This window comes from Artemia sp. Qi Xiang Cuo, chromosome 12 (genome assembly GCF_049724085.1).
Source record: "Artemia sp. Qi Xiang Cuo chromosome 12, ASM4972408v1, whole genome shotgun sequence".
Taxonomy (NCBI): domain Eukaryota; kingdom Metazoa; phylum Arthropoda; class Branchiopoda; order Anostraca; family Artemiidae; genus Artemia; species Artemia sp. Qi Xiang Cuo.
The window spans coordinates 66,596,652-66,620,453 of record NC_142805.1 but is presented as its reverse complement, the minus strand read 5'-3'; the positions used below and the strand labels follow the sequence as shown (position 1 = coordinate 66,620,453).

Below are 23,802 nucleotides of genomic sequence, written 5' to 3'. Positions count from 1 at the left end.
TAGTTAAAACTTGGGTTAAAGAATACGTAATATCTGAAATAAATACGCATTATTATCTTTGCAGAACTACATACTGGATACCCCTTCTCCCCACCCAAAAGACATAACTAAATATTAAATAAAAAAAAAAAAAAAAAAAAACACTTCTCTGGTACGTTACCTACATAAACATCAAACATAAACATAAAACTTATCCCCAAAGGAACAAGTAAAAGAGAATTGAGATGTAATAGATTCAAGGAAAACCACATAATTTACCCCAGAGCCAGAAATTGTGATTGCCAGCATAATCCACCACACCTAGCATCCTTTAAGCTCTATAATAATTTTTCTGTAAGGAACTGAGATAAGACTCTAATTTCAACCCTAATTTTACCAATTGCACCAATTAAATTAACTTATTACAATAAAAAATGCCAAGTGTCGCCAAACGCTAGACGGCGTTAATAGTTTTTTGGTCCATACTGGCGTCAGTTTCCACTTTTATATGTTACCCATCACTTAAGTATTAGACTGCACCCAATAGACCTGTTTTTTCACTCATCAATATGCTAAGATCTTACATCTTTGGTCGTTTTAGTGCAAACGTCTTTCATCATTGTTCTATAAGGCAGAATAGTGGCGGTCTTCACACTTTTTGCTAACATCAGTGACCTGTAAGATCTTAGAACAAAGATGAGTTAAAAAACGATAATCTTTGCAGAAAGATGTAAGATCTTAGTGCTAAAAAACGGGCCTATTAATTGAAATGGCTTGTGTTAATGAGTAATTATGAAAATTGTTGTCCGACTGGTAAAAATGTAACAAAATACATAAAAACAAATTTCTGATTCGTTTTTAAAGCTTTCCTTATAATCCTCCGCCACTGGAAGATCCTGGGGGGACCACAACCCCCCCCCCCTCCCCAAGATTTTGCTCATTGGCACCCTTGTCACATTGGGCCTCCCCCAAGATTTTGCTCTAGACCCCCCCCCCCCAACAAAAATCCTGGATCCACCATTGGGCTAAACATTACTTAATGAAAGGAACATTGTCAATGGGAAATGAGAATCAATGAAAAATTAACTTAAAACCTATTCAAATAGACTTGTCGATTCTTAAGCAATAATATAGGCAAGTAATAAATAGTTAAGTATCAGTTAAATTAGGCATAACAATTAGATTTAAGTTGAGCATAGTTCGGCATAAGAAAATGTCTTCCGATACACATCCTAAATACCGCACTACAATAACTAGACACAATAGCAGTTTTTTTTTTACTTCAAGAAAATTTCCCTTTAGAGTCAAGATGACATTTTTTGTGGGTATATGGTATTTTTTTTTTAGTAAATACATTACTCAGTTTATATAGTAGTTTAGAAACTACTATATAGTTTATATAGTAAATATATAGTATTTTGTTTAACTTAAATAAAAATAAAATAGTCATTTCTTTGTGCAGTATTTTATTCGTTATTTCATCCATTGATTTGTCAATTGACGTTCTCTTTACATCTTACTATTTTCACCTCAGAAGTAGTACTTGCTACTTTGGGTTTTGTCACTGCTCTTTTTGCATGTTAGTACATTATTTCATTCATTTTTTTTTACTTTGATACGTTCTTCTTAGCTCAACGCTATTGTAGTGAATAGATGTTACTGTGAATGTCCAAAATTTGGTTAATGTCAGCATTCACCGGTGAATGTCCGAAATTTCTTTTTCTCTGACGGTATCCAATTAGATTTGCGAAGGACTTTTGAAGAAAACTAAACTTCAGCGGGGGGGGGCGGGCAAATTGAGGTCTGGGAGGGGCAAAGAAATTCTATCATCATAGTTCATTTTACTTTACAGCCAATCCTAAATTGAAAGATCAGCGAATCGCCCAAAAGCTGGAGCGACAAGGAAATAATAATAATAAAACAAGTTTAAGGAAAAAATGATTTTAAACACAATTTTGGTGGCGAGAGAAACTAAATTTTCAATTTCTAATCAATAAGAACAGAACCGAATATTTGCTCGTACAGGCGATCAAATTAGCTTAAATAATTTATTCTCTTCTTTTGTTATGTAAATAAATAATTATTTATTAATAGCTGTTTATAGGTTTTTATTGCAAAATGGAAATGTTTAAAAATCAAACGGTTTATGCCAATGAACTTTAACTTAGCTTAAATGTTCATAGTGGCAAATTTAAGAATAACATAATTCACTTTCAGTTTGTTTTAGTTTGCGTTTTTTCCATGTCGTTTGTTGATTCTGTTTTTCTTGCGTTTTTTTTTTACTTGGCATAAACAGCTAATTCGGCTCTATTTAAAATTGTGATGGATTTCTTGCAATAAATAATATCTTATCTCAAGATAAGATTGATCAATGCAAATAGTAGCCAAAACTCTAAAAAAAAGAAAAAAAAAAATCCGCAACAGTTCTGTTATGGAATGAATCTCTGAACAGCTCTGTTCCTGAAGCTCTGAGTTGATAAAAAGGAACTCCTTTTTATGCTAATTGTAAATATGATAATTTCTTACGCCAGCCATTGTTTATTGTTGGACATAATTGGAAGAAAGTAATCAAACTTATCTGCAACTAGGGATGTTCAGGCTTCGAAATATTCCTTAATCGAATAATTGATGCCTGATTATCCGTAGCTGAGGTGAGCTTAAACAGCTTTTGCTAATGATTCCAAATATTCATGAGGTTTAAAGATAGCCTACACATTGCAAATTACTAGCAAAAGTACATTTTCACAATTTCAGAAAAAACTCTCCAAAACCGGTCTGAATTTAAAGAAAACTACAGCTTTAAATTTCATTTGTCGATACCCCCCCCCCCCAACATACTTAACAAGCCCCTAACTAAGAAAATAAAAAATTTAGGATTTTTTGTCAGGGGTTCGTATTGAACCATTGAAATAGAAGATGAATCGTCCCAATAGAAAGTATGAGTTCTAGCACCCTTTTTAACAGCTCCAAGTGATCGGCAGAAAATAGGGCCCTTTCCAGGCTGGATCTTTATGCAGCCTGGGATAAAGATCCTAGGCTGCTTGAGACGGAACACAGCAACACTTCTAAAGTCCAAAGTAGCTAAGGTAAAAACCGGTAATATCCTCAAAGGTTTGAACTGTCAAAAAAAAAAGTTTTTGCTTCTCCACTAAAATTACGCTTTAATAAGAATAATTTTAAGCCAAATAAATTTGAACAATAGATTTTACCTCGGGAGTCTTACTCTTGGAGTTACTTTCAGAGTCTGACAATAAAGATTCCTGATTCTTGGATATTTGACCCATCGAATTGACACATTCTTCTGTTCTATTGACACTTAACCCATCATTTTTATCATCTTGGGAAGATCTATGAGGCTGGAAAACAGATTCAGTTAAATAAAAAACGGTAAAATGAAAGGGAATAAGGTATTGTGAATTTATCCTTTTAAAAAAGGCTAAATTCAGCTAAATAAAAAGGGTACAATAGGGTACGGTACAACGAAATTAGTTAAAACCCACAATTATTTCCAAGATCACTGTTAACATTGCAAATTCTGTAGTACAAAAGCAAAATGACGGATATTCTAACCTTAGAAATATTCACAAAACGGCGTAGTGTTTCACTTGATAATGATTATTCCCAAAACAACTTTTCCAGCCAACTAGGAATGCTCTTCCTAACTTTTTCCATAAAATTTTTGGAGTACCAAGTTTTTGATTTTTCAGAATTTCTAAAAAATTGCTTTAGACAAATTGGTATTCCACTTTATAATTCTATCCCAAGACCAATAAAAGAGGTCGAGCTCGCGAGAAGTACAATATGAATTTCAGCTTCTGTTCTTTTGGGAGGTGGGTACTTAACTATTCGTTTTTGAACTTATTCTAAAAAGCTAAAAATTGAAAAACAATGCAGTGTACCCACGATAATAAGTTTTTACTATTATTCCTTGTGATTTGAGATTCATAAAAACTTTTATACTTTATTTAAACTTTTTTACATTATTTTTTATACTTCTAGTTTACAGTTTTCATACAAATTGGTCACATCAGGCATGCAATATGAGCTTTTTTTTGCTTCCTTTTTTTAGGTTACATAATAGGCTTTTATATAATTAATTTTGCAGACTTCTGAGTTTATAATTCAAAAATTAACATTTTTTTCAGGAATATCAACTGTGTAAATTTTGCTTTTCTTTATTTTGGTCATTGTCATACAATATTCTTAGCTTTGTAGCGTTTTGGTGAGGGGCTACAACTTTTGATATTCATGTGTTGAACTTCCCACAGTTTTTCCACATCAAAAAGAAAAAAAAAACCTTAAATCCATGCAGAACCTCAAAATACCTAATTTTTGCATTGCGAAAAAAAAATTCGGAACAACTTCCCGTTAAAATAAGTAAATAATATTACCAAGTCACTGTACGAATTCATTTTCAATATCCAAAATATTCTAACTTCAATTCACAATGGGAGCAAAGGCAAGCGAGGAGGGGGAGTTGGTGGATGGGTACTATTGTCTTCCAAAGTTCCGTCAATAGCATAATTCAAGGTGTTGGGATTAACGCCATTAGCCTATAGAGAACGCCTATAGCCTATATATCAAAGCCTATAGAACAAAGGCTGGATAGGTCCCTCGAATCTTCATTTGTTGAAGTCTTTAATGACTCAGTGAATTTACCAAAGATAAATGATCTCAGCAGGGAATCAAATGTGGAGGTAAAACCCTCCTACACTTAGATTATGCAGATATTTGAACGTCCTAGATAAAAATCTTAGTAAAATAAATTATTTTTTTGCGGTTTCCACCGTTCAGAGTGCAAGAATAGGTTTAAAAATTAATGTTTAGATCACTAAGTTGCTGAAACTAGAAATAAATGTAGGTGAATGGGCAATGTTACCTAACGAAAAATCTATCAAGTGGATAGTTTCATATAACTGGGTACTATTCTTAGTAAAGATGGTGGATGCAGTCAAGATATAAAAAGTAGAATATTCAACGCCCAGTTGAAAAAAGGCTTGGAAGAATCGGAAGAGCTGTCTGTGAACCAAGATTAGAATACTAAAATCTACAATAATGACAATGGTCAAGTACGGCTCTGAAACGTAACCGTTTTAAAAGACAGAGGAAGATTTCTTTTTAATGTTTCCCAGACGAATTGTCCACAGATAGTTTTAGGTACACATTCGACTAACCGTATGTCAAGCTGCACGAAAAACATAGGTCGATTCCAGTGTATAGCAAGGTCGTACCCAGAGGGGGGGGGGTATAGGAGGACTTGACCCCCCCTCCCCTAAAAAAAAATGTTTTTCTGACTCGTAAAAACGTAACAACTATTGGATATAAATAAATTGTGTATGCGTTTTTCGAGTTTTTTTTGTGTAACCCCCCGCCCCCAAATTTATTTTTGAGTAAAACCCCCTCCGAAAAAAAAATCCTGGGTACGGCCTTGCTGTCTAGGGCTATAATGAAAGATAAGTTCAGATGGCTAGGACACAGACAGATTGTCAAAGATAGTTCTTTTCGGCCATTCATCTGGGGCCAAACAAAAAACAGTTGTCTCGAATTGGATGGGAAGAACTCTTAGGCAAGGATTTAAAGGAAGTTAGAACTTCATGGAAGCGGCTAAAGAGCCAAACTTTAAATAGAGTGGAGTGGAGGAGGAGCGTGTACAGCTCAGGTGGTTTGGTGATGCAGTGTTGTTTTTACGAACAGAAGTATAAACCTTTAGAAAAGACGCTGGATACATCTCTCAAATCTAGGTTTGATGGAGTCAAAAAGTCTTTGATGGCCAGTGAATTTAACATCAATAAATAACATCCTTGGTAATTTGTTCTGCTTTCAGGGTGTTCTGATGCTTAGACAATTTGAAGATGCCAGCAATAACATGATATACAAACGGACCACAAATATACATTTATTAAATACAGACGTCTCCAAGGTTTCAGTCCCGTTCTATGACGCCGTGCTGACGTGATGCTGAAGCAGTTCCTTGGAAGTTTCTCTCGTTACAGCCATGGCTGCAACCAGAGGTCAAACATATTTGGCAGAATTACAGCGGAAGATACAGGGCAGATACTGGGACTGAGAATGGTTGTCGATCCGAGAGCCATCAACTACGGGCAGAGCCTACTAGAGCAAAATATATAATCGGATCTCGAATGCTACGACGAGCCAAGGGCAATGTCAAACAAGTAAAAATGAATAACTTGTTGTAGCATCTTAATTATTTATAGTGGTACAGATTATTTTGTAAATTTTAAAGACTACAATGAAAATCTTTCAGTGTCTGTTTAAATCCCTAAAGTTTGTCTTAACATCTTCTTATGGGAGTTATATGAGCCACAATAAAGGTCTTTTCACCTCTTTTTACTGGTATGTACTATATTGGAATGCAACTAATATACAATCAGCAATGACATTAACGAAGTTTCGAGACGAGTTATCATTCCTAAAAATTGTCACCCTCCAATGCCTAACAGGGGGAGGGGGGAGGGTATCTGTAAGTCAAGAAGTAATTCAACATTCATCATTTCCACCACTTGTTTAAATGTAATTTCTTAAAACAGGTCTTATGGGTAAAGTATATCCTTTTTGGACGCCAGGAGGGAAAAGGCGGGGGTGGGGCAACGATTCTTATGAAACAAGAAAACAAGAAAAATTTAAAAATTAGAACCTGAAAAATATCTCCATTTAAATTTTGTTTTAAACATCTTCATTATTTATATCGGTAAGCATATGAATGTAGTCTTTCATTTACCATTTATTTCTGCAATAAGAGACGATACAGCACTGCAACACCCATATAAGAGACTTAGTCTAATAATGGTGCCATAAATAAAGGGGAATCAACATTAATATGAACCACAATGAAGGTCTTTAGAACAGACAAAGTATGTTTGATCACGAAATCTAAATATCTGTTAGTTTTTGAATCCAAGACAAATGCTAACTTAATAGAATGTATATGTTACTAAGATTTTATACTATAAAAGAAACGAAATATCTGTTATAAGATAATAGGCAGATAATTTTTGGGCCATATTTATCATGAAAAATTTCTTACAGTTTAGTTAATAGCTTGTATTAGCACAACAATTACTGTTAACGCTAGAACAGGATTGAAACAAACATGTAGCTTTTAGCATTTTTACAATAATAAAAAAAACTTATCATACCCAATGCAAGACTTAGCCCTCCCAAAAAGGGCTGATATTGAAAACCCTGGGTTATGTAATAACGAAATATTAAAAAAGAACACTGATGAAACACAAGGCATGTTAAAAATGACTCTTTTTTTCCTTCAAGAAAAGACTGTTTTAGCTTAGCACAACCCCATTAAGATTGAACCCGTATGTTCTTGTTTTTTTTTTTTTAATATATGTAAAAACACATGAGTGTTGGGTGCGGGGGCTTAAATCATTTTAAGTATAGGATATGGGCCGGCGTGCCAAAAGTGGGGTAGCATGGTATCAAAGCTACTTGACAATTGTCATTCCCTGGTAAAATTTGTCGGCAGATTTTCTCAGAAAACGCCAGTGCTTCCAATATCCCCAAATTTATTGGCAGCTTTTGGAATTTTGTCGAGTTCTGCGACTGGCCACTTTTGATCTTTTTACAACCCTGGGTATAGGGAGGGGGCATCTCCACTCATGCTGTGACTGTGCTTTAGGCATAAATATACAGAGCCAAGGGAGTAATTAGACTAAAATAATTCTCTTTTAGAGGAAGGTTTTGATACTAAAGAGCAATTCCTTTGGGTAAAATTACGACCCTTCAACCTTCTTTTCATTGTCCAGTAGAATGCCTTGGCTAAGAACTGGTAAATAGTACAACTAAAAATAACTCTCAGAATAAAACACGAATTTTTGAACTTTACTACTAAAGAGAAGCATACTCAGAGCCAACGCTATAGCGTTTAGTCTCCAGAGTGATAGCATCTTTTTGGATTTATTGAACTTTAAAACCAGCTGTGAAATTGTTCTAATTCAGTGCCTTGAGCTTTAATATAATTCAGTGACCTTGAGGATTACAGAAGTTTGACAATACTCTGCTACGGATTATAATCTAAAGTAGACTTATTGATATGGACCAATTGCTTTGTTTGGATTTAATAATACGGTAGCAATAACAGAACGTCCTATTATTTTGAGTGGCGTTCGAATTACTTTGGATTAGCTGATTAAGGATGCCAGAGTACGGTGGTGAATAACAAAGCAGGTTCCGCGGACCACCGGACCAGCCGTCAATTGCTGATTGCCACTGTTGCCGTGGGCCTGCCCACTGAAAGTTATGTTGATTTTTCTTCTCTTTTTTTGGTTTTTCTCGTAGTAGCGAAATAATGTCAAAATTCCAACAGTTCCAGCTTGCGTTAGCGAATTTCAAAAAATTCCCGCTGTGGCCCGTAAGAATTATCCAAGTTTCAAAGGATAAAAAAGGAATTTTCAACTATTTAGTTTTTGCGTATGGAGATCACACAGAGTCGTGCTTAACGGAGTATAGTCTCATCTCGTTTGAGGACTATTACTGCGAAACATCTACAAAAACTGACCAAAACCTGGACATTTATAAGACGGCTTCCAAAAATTTCGTGTCGCTGAAAGCAGTTTCTTCTGAACCATCTACCGCGGATTTGCTAGCTAAAATAGTCGCAACTGAGGAAGAAATCGCTAACACAAAATAATCATTGATGAGCGCGATTACTAAGCAAGTTCAAGATAAATGCGGAAACGACCGAACTCTGAAAACTTCTGTTGAGACTATCGTGAGTGAAATATACTCGTCAGTGTCGCTTGAGTTTAATCCGAAGCTAGAGCAATTGTTGGTATCAGTAAAGAATATCAAAGGACTGATTGAAAATTTAGAGAACCAAATTGCAAAATTAGAAGTGAAAATTGATTTTCACTTCTAATTGCTCATGATTATGAGCAAGAAAAACAGCTTAGAACTCTAGTTCTTCACGGTATTAAGCAGCAGCCGGGTGTTGACTTGAAGTCGACCATTCTGAACATAGCCTCGCAAAAGCTGGGGCTTTTTCGGTATCTCTGATTGTGATTTTGCTATGGTCTACAGGTCGAAATTGAATAATCCAGGGTCGGCAAACGATAAAGTTGCACCAGTGTTCGTGAGATTTTCTACCTGTGAGACGGCCCGTAAAGTGTTTGCGAGTAAATCAAAATTGGTTGGTTCGAAAATCATTTTGTCTGAGTCTCTAACCAAGCGCCGTCGTGATATCCTGAGTGCCGCGAGAGACAAGTTTGGCGTGAAAAATGTATGGTCAGATCGTGGCCGGGTTCTCGCAATGCTTCCGGGTGAGTGAGCTGCTCGTCGAATAAACTCGCTTTCAGATTGCGTTTAGTTTGTTTTTTATGAGTAGTTTGGTAGTGTTTATCTCGTTAAGATGTTCTATATTGCTCTTTATTTATATTTTTATTTTGTTGGTTATTTTTTTATTTCTTATGAGCATAAATATCGTCCCGTTTGAGCGCAAAAAAGGGATGAATTATAGGATTCTTTTTTGCGTAAGTTGATATGAGTAGTAGTTTACGTGGAAGATTGAGTGATTTCCAAAATAATCCATTTAATGTTGATGATTATTTGTTGACGGATATTGGAAATGATGGGTCGCAAATTAGCTTTAGTCCGTCTCTTGATAGTAAATATTGCCAGTTATCAGCTTTGGAGGAGTTAGACCGGTCTGGATTTCATGCATGTACATAGAATTGTCATTTTATTTCTTCTTACCATGAGATTTTTGATTTTATTTCCCGATCTAATAATTTACATATAATGGCATTATGTGAAACATTTTTGGGTCATGATACCCTTCTCTCGTCCTTTAACTTTCCAGGTTATGAACTGATTGCTCGAAGTCGATCTTCAATGGGACGTGAAGGCCTGGCTTTCATTGTCCGACAGGATTTGAATTGGAAAATTAGAAAGGATTTGGACATTTGGAAGGAGGGTAAGATAGAAACCTTTAGTATAGAAATTAAGTTTGAAAATCGAGCTTGTATTTTTACTGTTGTATATAAGCCACCAAGTGCATCATTTGAAGAGTTTGGTGAAGGATTTGAATGTCTTGATGCAAAGGTAAATAGATCTAGTCAAGAGTTTATATGTATGGGAGACTTTAATTTTGATTTGTTAAATATGCGTGGACCAAATTTGGATTTTTTGAGCCTGATGATGTCAAATGATTTATACCCGACCGTGAGCATTCCAACGAGAATCACGGATCATTCGGAAACGCTCATCGATAATGTGTTTGTGTCTTCAGCGATACTAAGTAAAGCGTGCTGCTCTGTTGTTATAAGCCCAGCCTCCGACCAACTTCCGGTTGTATTGCATTTGAAATCTGAAGTGAAGAAAAATAACAGAAAGAATAAAATACCAATGCGTGAACTAACACCCCTTCCACGCCCACCATGTCCCCAAGCACATCCAACAAAAATTTTGAGATAGCTATTTTGTTCTACGTAGTTGATTTCCAGCTCTAAATTATGTTTTTGAGGAGGACACTCCCCCATAGCCCTCAGGTCGAGGGTTGTAAGCTATGCCCTGGGGACATATAAGCTTTTTATAGAAAGCTTTGTCATAGAAACTTCAAAGACGGCTCATTCGATTGGAAATTGAAAGGGCTAGTGACCTTTTTAATAGTCGAAAGTGATTGGAGGGCAACTAAGCCCCCTCTCACGCCCACCTTTTCCCCAAACACATCCAATCAAAATTTTGAGATAGCTATTTTGTTCAACGTGGTTGAAAATTCTTGAACTGAGGTCTTTGAGGATGACAGCCACCTCCCACAGTCCTCAGGGCAAGGGTTGTAAGTTATGCCCTGGGGGCATATAAGGTTTTTATAGAAAGCATTGTCGTAGAAACTTCAAAAAGGGCTCATTCGATTGGGAATTTAAATGGCTAGTGCCCTTCTTGATAGTTGAAAGTGATTGGAAGGCAACAAAATCCCCTTCCATGCGCACCATTTCCCCAAACAAATCCAATAAAAATTTTGAGATATCCATTTTGTTCAACGTAGTTGAAAGTTCTGGAAATTATATCTTTGAGCATGACACTCCCCCCCCCAAGGTCTTGAGGGCAAGGGTTATAAGTTATGCCCTGGGGGCATAAATAGCTCCTATGGAAGGAATGCTCTTTTAAACTTCAAATAGGGCTCATTTGATTGGAAATTTAAAGTTTAGGTCACTTTTTAAGCATCAAAAGATATTGGTGGGTAACTAGGCCCCCCACGCCCTTTTTCCCCGAATGTATCTGATAAAGATTTTGAGACAGCCATTTTGTTAAAAATAGTTCAAAGATCATACAACAAAAACTCCGGTGTCGACACAACCCCCCAGGGCCCGGGTGCAGGCATTGTAAGTTATGCCCTGGAGGCATATGGTTCTTATGGAAGGGATGTTCGTATAAACTTCAAAGAGGGCTCGTTTGGTTGGAAATTGAAAGTTCTAGTTAACTTTATAAGATTCAAAAGAGATTGGAAGGCACCTAGTCCGCCCCCCTCCATGCCCTTTTTTTCTCAAACCCATCTGATAAGAACTTTGAGATAGCCATTTTTTTAAAAATAGTTCAAAGACCATATAGCAAAAACTTCGGGGTAAAAACAGCCCCCGGGCCCGAAGGCAGGCGTTGTAAGTTATGCCCTGGGGCATATGTGGTTCTTATGAAAGGAATACTCGTATAAACGTCAGAGAGGGATTATTTGATTGGAAATTTAAAGTTCGAGCTCACTTTTCAATATTAAAAATAGATCCGAGGGCAACTAGCCCCCCCCCCCAACGTCTTCTTTTTCAAAACCCATCTGATATTTTTTTTAGATAGACATTAAAAAAACCAAAAAATAGTTCAAAGGTCGGATAAGAAAAACTCCGGTGTCAATACAACCGCCCAGGGCTCGGGAGAAGGCGTTCTAAGTTATAGCCTAAGGGCATGTATGGTTCTTATGAAAGCAATGCCCGTATAAACTCCATAGAGGGCTCATTTGATTGGAAATTGAAAATTCGAGTTCACTTTTTAAATGTCAAGAGATTGCAGGGCAAATAGCCCGTTCCCATGCCCTTTTTCCCCAAACCCATCCGCTACAAATTTTGAAATAGCCAGTTTTTTTTAAAAATTGTTCAAAAATTAGATAACAAAAACTCGGGTGTAAACACAACCCCCAGGACCCAGGGGGTAGGCATTGTCCTGGGGGCGTGTATGGTTCTTATGAAAGGGATGCTCGTATAAACTTCAGAGAGGGCTCATTTGATTGGAAACTGTAAGCTCTAGTTCCCTTTTTTAGAGTCAAAAGATATCCGAGGATAACTAGCCCCCCCTCCCACACACCCTTTTCCCCTAAGCCTATCCGATAAAATTTTTTAAATAGCCATTTCATTCAAAATAATTCAAATGTCAGATAAGAAAAACTCCTGTGTCGACACAGCCCCCCCTGGCCCGGAGGCATGCGTTGTAAATAATGCTCTGGAGGCATACATCGTTTTTATGGAAGGGGTGCTTGCATAAACGTTTGTTCAACGTGGTTGAAAATTCTGGAACTGAGGTCTTTGAGGATGACAGCCACCTCCCACAGTCCTCAGGGCAAGGGTTGTAAGTTATGCCCTGGGGGCATATAAGGTTTTTATAGAAAGCGTTGTCGTAGAAACTTCAAAAAGGGCTCATTCGATTTGAAATTTAAATGGCTAGTGCCCTTTTTAATAGTTGAAAGTGATTGGATGGCAACTAAAACCCCTTCCATGCGCACCATTTCCCCAAACACATTCAATCAAAATTTTGAGATAGCCATTTTGTTCAACAGAGTTGAAAGTTCTGGAAATTATATCTTTGAGCATGACACACCCCCCCCCCAAGGTCTTCAGGGTAAGGGTTATAAGTTGTGCCCTGGGGGCATATATGGATCTTATGGAAGGAATGCTCGTATTAGCTTCAGAGAGGGCTCATTTGATTGGAAATTGAAAGTTCTAGTTCACTTTTTAAGCGTCAAAAGATATTGGAGGGTAACTAGGCCCCCCCTACGCCCTTTTTTCCCGAATGTATCTGAAAAAAATTTTGAGTTAGCTATTTTGTTAAAAATAGTTCAAAGATCATATAACAAAAACTGCGGTGTCGACACAACCCCCCAGGGCCAGGGTGCAGGCATTGTAGGTTTTGCCCTGGGGGAATATATGGTTCTTATGGAAGGGATGTTTGTATAAACTTCAAAGGGGGCTCATTTGATTGGAAATTGAAAGTTCTAGTTCACTTTTTAAGATTCAAAAAGTCCGGAATGATGCAGACCTTGTCTGCTAACCACGTGCCTCTGGATATGGGGTCATCCCCTAACTAAACACTCCGATCAGGGTTGCTGCAACCTCATGTGGCGGGTGGAGCCCACCCCGGGAATATCAGTATCTAGGTTAAACCTAGCTCTAATCAGATTCCAGGCCTAGGGTCGGTTGGGCTAGCGACCCTCCACCTGAAAATCAAGTGCTACGCAAAGTGACTACATAGCCTCGGATCCGGACCTCCTTTTAAGACCTCAACCTACGCGCGTCAACGGAAATGCTGACGACGTCAGAAAGACTGACAGACTGAACCTTCTAGACCAAAGGGGGCTTCAAATAGCCACCTGGAATGTTTTGACCCTGAATGCACCTGCATCAAAGAACCTACTTTCTCAAGAACTCCGTAAGAATAAAGTGGCGATTGCAGGTCTCACAGAAACCCGTCTTACTGGAAGTGGAGAAGAGCGAATAGGCGATAATCACTCGTTTGTCTGGTCTGGAGGGAGCATGAGAAGAAATGGTGTTGGCTTCGCACTAAACGGCCTTGCAAGAAAGGCCTTACTCTTGCACGAAGCTGTATCGGACAGAATAATGAAGGCCCGCTTTGGGCACAAGCATGGCAAGATGACAATTTTATTATGCTATACCCCGACCAACGATTTCGACGACGTAATCAAGGAAGAGTTCTACTCTGCTCTGTCCAGATGTCTGTCAACAGTTTCCCCCCACGATGTCACTGTTCTTCTCGGTGACTTCAATGCTACAGTGCGAGATGATATGGGTGTTTGGCGTGGCACAATTGGACCTGTATCCCCCGCCCCACTGAACGATAACGGCCATCGCCTACTCAAACTGTGCCGATCCCATGAACTTGTGATCGCAAACACCTACTTTCAACGTAAGACTATCCACCAGTACACGTGGTATAGTAACGACGGTCACACAAAGAAGATGATTGACTACGTTATTATTTCTAAACGCTGGAGATCATCGCTGAAAAACTGCAGAACTTACAGATCAGCAGAGCTCGGAAATGCAGATCACAGGCTTGTGTGTGCTGATGTCCAGCTTCGTCTCCATGCACAGCGATCGGAAAGAAAACCTGTAGCAGCGGATATTGGGAAACTAAAGGAGCCATATACTCGCCAGAAATATAGTGTTGAGATATCAAATCGCTTTGAGCTCCTGGGCACACTCAACAACAGCGAAGACGCCTGGAAGTATTTTAAATCACAGACCAGCGAAGCAGCACAGCTGGTGCTTGGCAAGCGGAGTTTCCCGAAGAAATCGTGGCTAACTGACGAAACACTGCAGGTCATAGAGCAAAGGCGGAGGGCAAGACTTTTTGGAGACATGGCCACCTATCGAAGGCTCAATGGAGTGCGGAACAGACTTATTCACCGAGACCAAACTCAGTTTGTTGCAAGGAAAGCCGATGAAATCGACCTAGCAGCAAAAAAGAAAGACATTGGTAGCCTGTTCAAGCACCTCCGCAATCTCACAGAAAATAAAACACCAGCATTGGGACCCGTCCTATCCAGGGATGGGACACTTCTCTCTGATGAGGGTTCTTGTCTCGAGCGGTGGAAGGACCACTTCTGCTCACTCCTGAACAACACTAGCCCGTCTATGCCTCCTACTGATAGTCCCAGCCAACCTGGCAGTCCAAGATCCGAAACAGATGCTCCTCCAGACGAGCCTTTCAGCCCATCAGAAATTGGAAATGCAGTAAAAAGGCTCAAGAACAATAAAGCTGCCGGTATCTTGGCCTGAGTGCGGAGCTGCTAATATATCCAGGTCCTGTTATGCTCCTGTTTCTCCACACCCTGTACTCTACAATCTGGCAAACCGAGATAATTCCCGAAGATTGGCGGAAGGGTGTCATTATCCCTTTATGGAAGAGGAAAGGTTCTAGAAAGGGTGCTTCAACTACCGTTGAATAACCCTACTGTCTGTCCCGGGAAAACTTTTCTCAATGGTCCTGCGAGATCGATGTCGAAATATCATTCGTAAAATCCGGCGACCGGAGCAAGCTGGTTTCATGTCGGACCGTTCAACCATCGAGCAGATTTTAACGATCCGACAAATCATAGAAAAAGCCACGGAGTTCCGACAAAAATCTTTTTTTCCTTCGTCGACTTCCGTGCTGCGTTCGACTCAGTGGACCGAGAAGCTCTTTGGTGGATTCTAGAATCGACAGGCCTCCCTGAGAAGTACTGCAGACTCTTCAAAGCTCTAAACCATGGGACAGAGAGCTGTGTTCAAGTGAACGGCCGGCGTAGCCCGTTCTTCCAAATCACGACAGGAGTGTGCCAAGGATGTGCAGTTGCCCCAGAGCTCTTCAATGTCATCATAGACTACGTTATGACTAGGACTACTTCACGTCTCAGCTTTGGACTCAAGTTTGGAGATCGTGTCATTACAGATGCTGATTTTGCCGATGACTTGGCCATTCTGGCGGACTCCATGGAGCAGTTGCTGGAAGCGCTTTGAATCCTACGAGTAGAGGCTGCAAAAGTAGGACTGCAGATAAACTGGACTAAAACGAAAATCATGGCCATTGACCCATCCTCTCCTGCTGCCAATCCTTCAGTTAGCCTGGATAGCACCACTAGCATTGAAGTTGTCCAAAGGTTCACCTACCTGGGCTCCATAATTTCTTCAGATGGCTCACTTCTTTCTGAACTACAAGCGAGAATATCCAAAGCGTCTTCTGCCATGGGCAGACTGAACCGTCACCTCTGGCGAAAACCGAACATCAGTCGCACAATGAAGCTGCGGATTTTCAACGCCCTCGTCGGATCTGTGATGCTCTATGGAGCTGAGACGTGGCAAGCTTCAGCCGCAACCCACAAGGCAATTGATGTCTTTCAGTCGAAGAGCCTGAGGAGGATCGAAGGTCTACGATGGTTCGACTTTGTCAGCAATGAGAAGCTGCTGCAGCTCACCAAGCAGTCTCGGTTTTTGACCCAAGCAGCCGAGCGAACACTACGATGGTTCGGACACCTACTTCAAATGCCTCCACACATACCTACGAAAACGATCCATGACTTCGACCCTGTCAAAGCCGGTTGGAAGCGACCTCACGGCCGACCAAAGAAACGATGGTCTGACAGCCTGTCCGAGTTCCTGGCGATGGCAAATATTAGGTTGAGCGATGTGCAAACGCTTGCCATGGACCGAAGTGGATGGAGGAGGCAGACGTCACTCTCTACGCCGAGCAGCGCCCGGCAGGAGACATAAGTCAAGTAAGTCAAAGTACCTAGCCCGCCCCCCTCCACACCCTTTTTTTCTCAAACCCATCTGATAAGAACTTTGAGATAGACATTTTTTAAAAAATAGTTCAAAGACCATATAACAAAAACTCCGGGGTAAAAACAACCCCCCGGGCCCGAAGGCAGGCGTTGTAAGTTATGCCCTGGGTCATATATGGTTCTTATGAAAGGAATACTCGTATAAACGTCAGAGAGGGCTTATTTGATTGGAAATTGAAAGTTCGATTTCACTTTTTAATATTAAAAAGAGATCCGAGGGAAACTAGCCCCCCCCCCCAACACTTTCTTTTTCCAAACCCATCTGATAATTTTTTTTAGATAGACATTAAAAAAAAAAAAAAATAGTTCAAAGGTCGGATAAGAAAAACTCCGGTGTCAATACAACCGCCCAGGGCCCGGGAGAAGGCGTTTTAAGTTATGCCCTAAGGGCATGTATGATTCTTATGAAAGGAATGCCCGTATAAACTTCATAGAGGGCTCATTTGATTGGAAATTGAAAATTCTAGTTCACTTTTTAAAAGTCAAGAGATTTAAGGGCAAATAGCCCGTCCCCATGCCCTTTTCCCCCAAACCCATCCGCTACAAATTTTGAGATAGCCAGTTTTTTAAAAAATTTTCAAAAATTAGATAACAAAAACTCGGGTGTAAACACAACCCCCAGGACCCAGGGGGAAGGCGTTGTAAGTGTTGTCCTGGGGGCGTGTATGGTTCTTATGAGAGGGATGCTCGTATAAACTTCAGAGAGGGCTCATTTGATTGGAAACTGAAAGTTCTAGTTCCCTTTTTAAGAATCAAAAGATATCCGAGGGCAACTAGGCCCCCCTCCCACACACCCTTTTCCCCTAAGCCTATCTGATAAAAAATTTTAAATAGCCATTTCATTCAAAATAATTCAAAGGTCAGATAAGAAAAACTCCTGTGTCGACGCAACCCCCCATGGCCCGGAGGCAGGCGTTGTAAATAATGCTCTGGAGGCATATATCGTTTTTATGGAAGGGGTGCTTGTATAAACTTCGGAGAGGGTTCATTTGATTGGAAATTGAAAGTTCTCTTCACTTTTTAAGAGTCAAAAGAGATTGGAGGGCAACTAGCCCCCCCTCCACGCCCTAAATGCATCAAATAAAAATTTTAGACAGGCATTTTGTTAAAAATAGTTCTAAGTTCAGATAAAAAAAAACTCTGGGGTCGACACAGTCCCCAGGGCCCGAGGGAAGGCGTTGTAAGTTATGCCCTGGGGGTATATATGGTTGTTATGGTAGGGATGCTCGTATAAACTTCATAGTAGGATCATTTGATTAGAAATTGAAAGTTGTAATTCACTTTTTAACAGTAAAAACTGATCGGAGGGTTTGATTTTTTTTTTAAAGTTTGATTTTGAAATAAATAACTTTTAAAAACTTGAAACTTTTTGCAATAAAAAACGAACAAAAATTAATTGAAAAAACTTTTCGATAAATAAGTTTTTCAAAAAAAATGAAGGCCATTTTAAACTTAAGCTAAGCAGAAACAAATACATGTTAAAATACAAACTAAAAACGACCAGAAGTTATTGTTAAAGAATAAATGAAACCCAAAACGAACAGAAATTAAATAAACAATCATAGGAAAAAACATACAACAAGTAATAATATAAATGAATAAATAGATCTTAAAGCGAGTAATCCTTAGATTGAATATGAAAATCAAGCTTAAAACGAACAGAAAATAAATAAACAATCAATGCAAACAAACTTACTATAGATATTAATGTAAATGAATAAATAAATCTTAAAACGAGTGAAAACTAAATTGAATATGCAAATCAAGCTTGAAACAAACAAAAATCACTACATACAAGAGTTTGGGTATTCCCTCCTTCGCTCACTGTAAAAGTCTAAAACCTACTGCATCATTGGCGATTTACTGAAAACTATATGCGTCTTGAACAGCATTGGAGAGTATAAACAACATCAAATTGAATATTTGATTTATAGTGATTTTAGTTGTTGAAAGATCCATCAGTTTAAGAATTTATTTCACTCTAATTTTATTTTTATTTTCAATGCTTTAAGAACTGGAAAATAAAATTTTTGTAATATAATTCGTTTTCAGTGAGGCGCCAATGACGCAGTAGGTTTGAGACTTTTACAGTGAAAGAAGGAGGCGATACCCACACTCTAGTTTGTAGTGATTTTTGTTCGTTTCAAGCTTGATTTGCATATTCAATTTAAGTTTCACTTGGTTTAAGATTTATTTATTCATTTACATTAATATCTATTGGATGTTTGTTTGCATAGATTGTCTATTTAATTTCTGTTTGTTTTAAGTTTCATTTATACTTCAATAGCCAAATATTTTTTTTCGTTTTAAGCTTGATTTTCAGATTCAATCTAAGCATTACTCGCTTTAAGATCTATTTATTCATTTATAGTATTACTTGTTGTATATTTTTGCTATGATTGTTCATTTAATTTCTGTTCGTTTTGGGTTTAATTTATTCTTTAATAGTAATTTCTGGTCGTTTTGAATTTGAATTTTAACAGGTATTTGTATCTGCTGAGCTGTATCTTCTACCTTAATTTTCTTTGAAAAACTTATTTTTCGGAGTTTTTTTTAATTAATTCCAGAAAACAAATAACAGAAACAACAACAATTAAAAGCAAAATTTTTAGCTTTTGAAATTTAAGTAGTAATCAACAAGTGCCATTTATTATCCCATAAATCAGTCACTTATTACAGTATGCTACTAAGATTAAAATAGAAAACACGGATAGTGAAAGCAGGGGTACCAACGGGAGGAGCTGGGGGGAGTTGTCCCGTAGATTTTGAAAAATAGCCTTTTTATTTGTATTTTCATTGAGAAAAAACGAAAAAAAAAAGAAGAAAAATGTCCTCTCTTGATCGAAAAAAAACATTTTTGTGTCTTCATTAAGAAAGTTGAGAAACCCCATCAATAAATCACTTATTCAATATGCTGCTAAGACGAAAACAGAAAACGCAGAGAGCAGCCACAGGGAGGGCAGAGGGATCAATTATCCCTCATAGATTTAAAATATTACCAAGGAAGTTTGCGGTTCTTACATAGAGGATATGCCGGAGAGGAGATAGCATAGGATGTAACAATCAGTGGCGTCATTTGAAGGGGGAGGGCACATGCCCCCTCAATAATTTGGAGAAAAATATTATTATATAACCTCTGCCCCTTCACTCTTCGGATGTGGATCCCTCTTGCCCCCTCCCAATAAAAATGCTGGAGCTACGCCCCTGGTAACAACTGTCACACATTTGGGCAGTGGGTCTCAGGGTTCAAACCTCTAAGAATCTATTGATTCTTGTAGGGTACTGTTTTGACAGTTTTGTAAAAAAAAAATAAGTGGAGTATCACGAGGAAAAACACAAAAAATGCAACACAAGACAATATATAAATCAAAAATTACCAAATTACAGTGTAACACATAATAATTTAAAAGAAACGAGAGCAAAAAAAAAATAACGTGAAAGGAGGGGGAAAAGAGGAAAAAAAAAAAAAAAAAAAAAAAAAATAAAAAAAACTGAAAACTTGCAAAATCTAATAAGCAGTCATTAATATTATCATTATTGGATTTTTACTCACTCTTTACAAATCTAAATTGTAGAGTGACCAAACAGAGAAAAAAAACTAAACAAATAAAATAAAAATAACTTTGGACTGAAAAAACCTGATAAGGTGATGGTGCGGACAAAAATGGATACAAGCAGTATTTGAAAGTTTTCTGTGTAGTGCTCCAGTTTTTCAGTAATATTAGGAACAAGAAATTTATTAATAATTACCCAGTGTTTAGTCCAAGGTGGAAGAAACAAAAAAAATTTACAAAATCTAAAATAACTACTATGGATTCCTTTTAACTCAGTTTTCTTAGGAAGGAAAAAAAATCCAGATGCATAAAGAATTGAATGGTCAATTCACAAAGAATTGAGTAAAGATTGGCCACGATAAGTTTATTATATTTACCTCTATTGGCAACAATTTTAGCATATCCTAATTTAATTTTCATATTAATATCTGAGACTGTGCGCTGGCGCAAGCTCGGAAGACTATTAATAATAGAAATACCGAGCCATCGAAGAGAATCTACGAGAGGGATAGTAAAGCCACTACAGCGAAGGGAAGTACTAGAAATATTATTAAAAGAAAGAAATTTACATTTATCTACATTAAGAGAAAGGCCTATGTCTGAAAAAGAAGAAGCAACACGAGCAACCATGTTAGATAAACCAGTTTTAGTACGGCTTATAAGAAGCAGATCATCAGCGTAAGCCAGGTAGGAAACATTCAGAATAACCGGAGAGATAGGTAGCCGAAATCTTTGCCAGAACTCCTGAAATACACAAATTAAAAAGGGTCGGAGATAAAACTCCACCTTGCCTTAAACCTCTTTTCAATTTAATATTAGATGCAGGCACAGATTTCAGCCGAAGAAAAGAATTAGAGTACCAGTACCGAAGAAGCAAAATAACTGATAGATTGACACCGTAACCACGAAGAGCAGAAAAAAGCTGACTATGGCATACATTATCAAAAGCTATTGATAGATCTAAAGTACAAAGATATATACTCCTTCCCTTTAGAAGAATTTTCAAGGAACAAAGAAGATAATACGCGATGTGCGTGTTGACAACCTACTCCGGGCTTAAATCCAAACTGGTTATCTCTCTCAAGCATATTATTAGTCACAAAAGGTATTAAAACATGCTCAAGAACTTTACTAAAAGTGCAAGAGACAGTAATAGGTCGGTAAGAAGAGCAAATAAAAGGAGAATTCCGCTTCTTTAAAATTGAAGAGATAGTACCACACAAAAAACTCTCCGGTACACTAGAAGTACAAATACACATCTGGAGAAGTAGGTGTATATGGTTAATAAGGGGGGAGCAATCTAATAAAAGGTGAAATCTAAATATACCATCATTATCAAGATTATCTGATTTAAGTTTCTTAATTGCTTCAATTACGGATGAAAGAGAAATAGGAACACAGAGATGCTGAGATAGAGGGGTACTAAAAATAGCAGAAAGAGAATGAGAATACAAAGAATGCACACGGTAATTAACATTAGAAAAAATAGACGAGTAATGGTCATGCCAAGCAGATGTAGGAAAACAATCACTATTTGGTACATCACTTCTAATCGACTCAGAATTAATAACTTTTCGCCATTCTCTCTTTGACACTGGAAAATCCATACCACGATAACGCATAGACTTAAGATATTTTTTATATTCCCTGCGGGTCTTACGCTTAAGGTCAGAAACAATACCACAGGGCGGTCTATCAAATTCATTCCAAACTTTTAACCAAAACTTAGCTTTATTTTTCAAAGTTTTTAAATTCGGATCTAAAGACCAAATAGGCTTTTGTGTACCACGTCTAACACGTTGCAGCGGCACTACAACTGCCTCTGCATCTTTTAAACATTTAATTATTTGATTATAATAACAATCCAGGTCCTTTTTGAAATTCCCGTGTCTAGGGCTCTGAAGCAGATGATAGAGACCTTGTATTGCAGTCAGCAGGCTTGTTAGTGTAAATACATAAAGAGGAACATCAGCTTTCTTCCAATTATTTTTTTCAAAGCATTTTGAAGACTGGGGTACTTTGCAGAAACTTGCAGGGTTTAAATTCAGCGTAAGAGTAAGCGAGATAAGGAGATGGTCTAAGTAGTGTTCTTCAGCATGTACAAACTCTATTGATGTAGTAATACTAGGTGAGCAGATAATGTGATTAATATTGCTCTTACTGCCTGAATGGTGAATATAAGAATACGGATGAGTTTTGGGTATAGTATGATAAGATGGAAGGCAATCCAACAACAAATCACATCTCACTGATGAGTTATTTATATCCGTATTGAGGTCACCAATGATCATATAATCTAGAGAAAAAGAAAGAATTTTTTCCACTAGAAACTTCAACGTGTTACAGGCTTTAGCAAAACTAGCCATCGATCTAGAGGAACGGTCATCATAAGGCATATAAGAACTAATGAAAACTATAGTGCCCATACAAACAGTAAAAAAAAACTCATCCGAGTAAAAAATCACCGGCGAAACCAAATTAGGATTGTGCTTAAAAACACAAGCTAGTCCGCCGGATGGCCGGCCTCTTGTGGCTCTGGCAGTAGTAAAAAACATATCATGATGAAGGCTACGACGCAAAACATTAATGCTAGAGTCTGTAAGAAGATGCTCCTGTAAACAAACCAAATCAAAATCATAGTAGAACTCATCAATAACGAAATCCTTATCCTTTGTACCATTAATATTAAACGATATTATTGAAAACTCCAAGTCATTGCAAAAAGTGGGAGCGCGACATTATTTCCTTAGATATAGGGCAGGGCAAGCTATAAGAAGTATGATTTTTACCACAGTTAGCACACTTGGGAGAAACACTACAAGGACTATCCTTATTAGAAATATGAGGCCCAGCACATCTGGCACATTTCGGGACATTGCTGGTGCAAGCACTTTGAAAGTGATCGTATGATCGGAATTTGAAGCAGCATTTAGGTATTTCTTTAAATACGTGAATTCGAAAAAATTCATATCCCACTTTAATTCCTTCTTTGAAATAAGCAGACTGAGTGAAGGGGTCTTCAAATTCAAGCTTGACTGACATAGTCTGGCCCAATCGAATTGCATTTATTATACCTTGCAGTCTATTAATATTTGAAAGGTCAACATCAACTGGGAAACCTCTGAGAATCCCAAAAAAGCGCTTGGGTCGTACTTTAACTGTTGCTCCGGTAATAAAGTTCTGAACGGATGTACAAAAATCTTCAGTTGCAGATTTATCAATATTGGCATACCATCTGTCTTTAACAGGTTTCACACTACAAACTAATTCATGCCCAGCTATTTGATCGAGAACAGATTTGCGTTTAATCGGATCAGACAGATCTGAAGGCACTTTAGAAACAATAACTGTCGTATGAGTGTCAATTGCTGGGGTAAGTTTCGGAAGTTGAGGAAAATTCAACTGATAATTGTCAAGTTTCCCTGACAATTCAACAACCACTTGTTGTAGCTCATTAAACTTAGAGAGTAAAGAAGTATAAGCATTTGCAGGGAGACATGGCACCTCTGTAGGTCGCTTTATCACAAACGTAGGTGCAAAAGTGTCACTACTGTCAAGAGATATTAACAGAGAAATAATGTCACTAAAATGATTAGAAAGAGCATTGTTCCCCTTACGTACTGGGCAATCCAATTCAGGTGCACTTATTTGCCACAGTAAACTTTTAGCTTCTTTGACTATATTCACGTCAAAAAACTCCAT

The 23,802-nt window shown here is 37.9% G+C and overlaps 1 protein-coding gene across 3 annotated transcripts in view; it reads right to left on the bottom strand.

Annotated features, from left to right (window-relative positions):
- Window positions 1–272: 272 nt before the first annotated feature.
- LOC148946419 (uncharacterized) overlaps window positions 273–23,802 on the bottom strand; it is a 30,781-nt gene continuing 7,251 nt past the window's right edge. For all 3 annotated transcript variants that reach the window (XR_016142599.1, XM_089098269.1, XM_089098270.1), the window contains exons 2-3: window positions 3,189–3,335; window positions 273–663 (exon numbers count right to left, since the gene is read on the bottom strand). Coding sequence is in view for 2 of the 3 variants with exons in the window: in XM_089098269.1 (XP_088954395.1) it covers window positions 604–663; window positions 3,189–3,335 (207 nt within the window). In the remaining variant the exon portion in view is untranslated. The remainder of the gene's footprint in view (window positions 664–3,188; window positions 3,336–23,802) is intronic.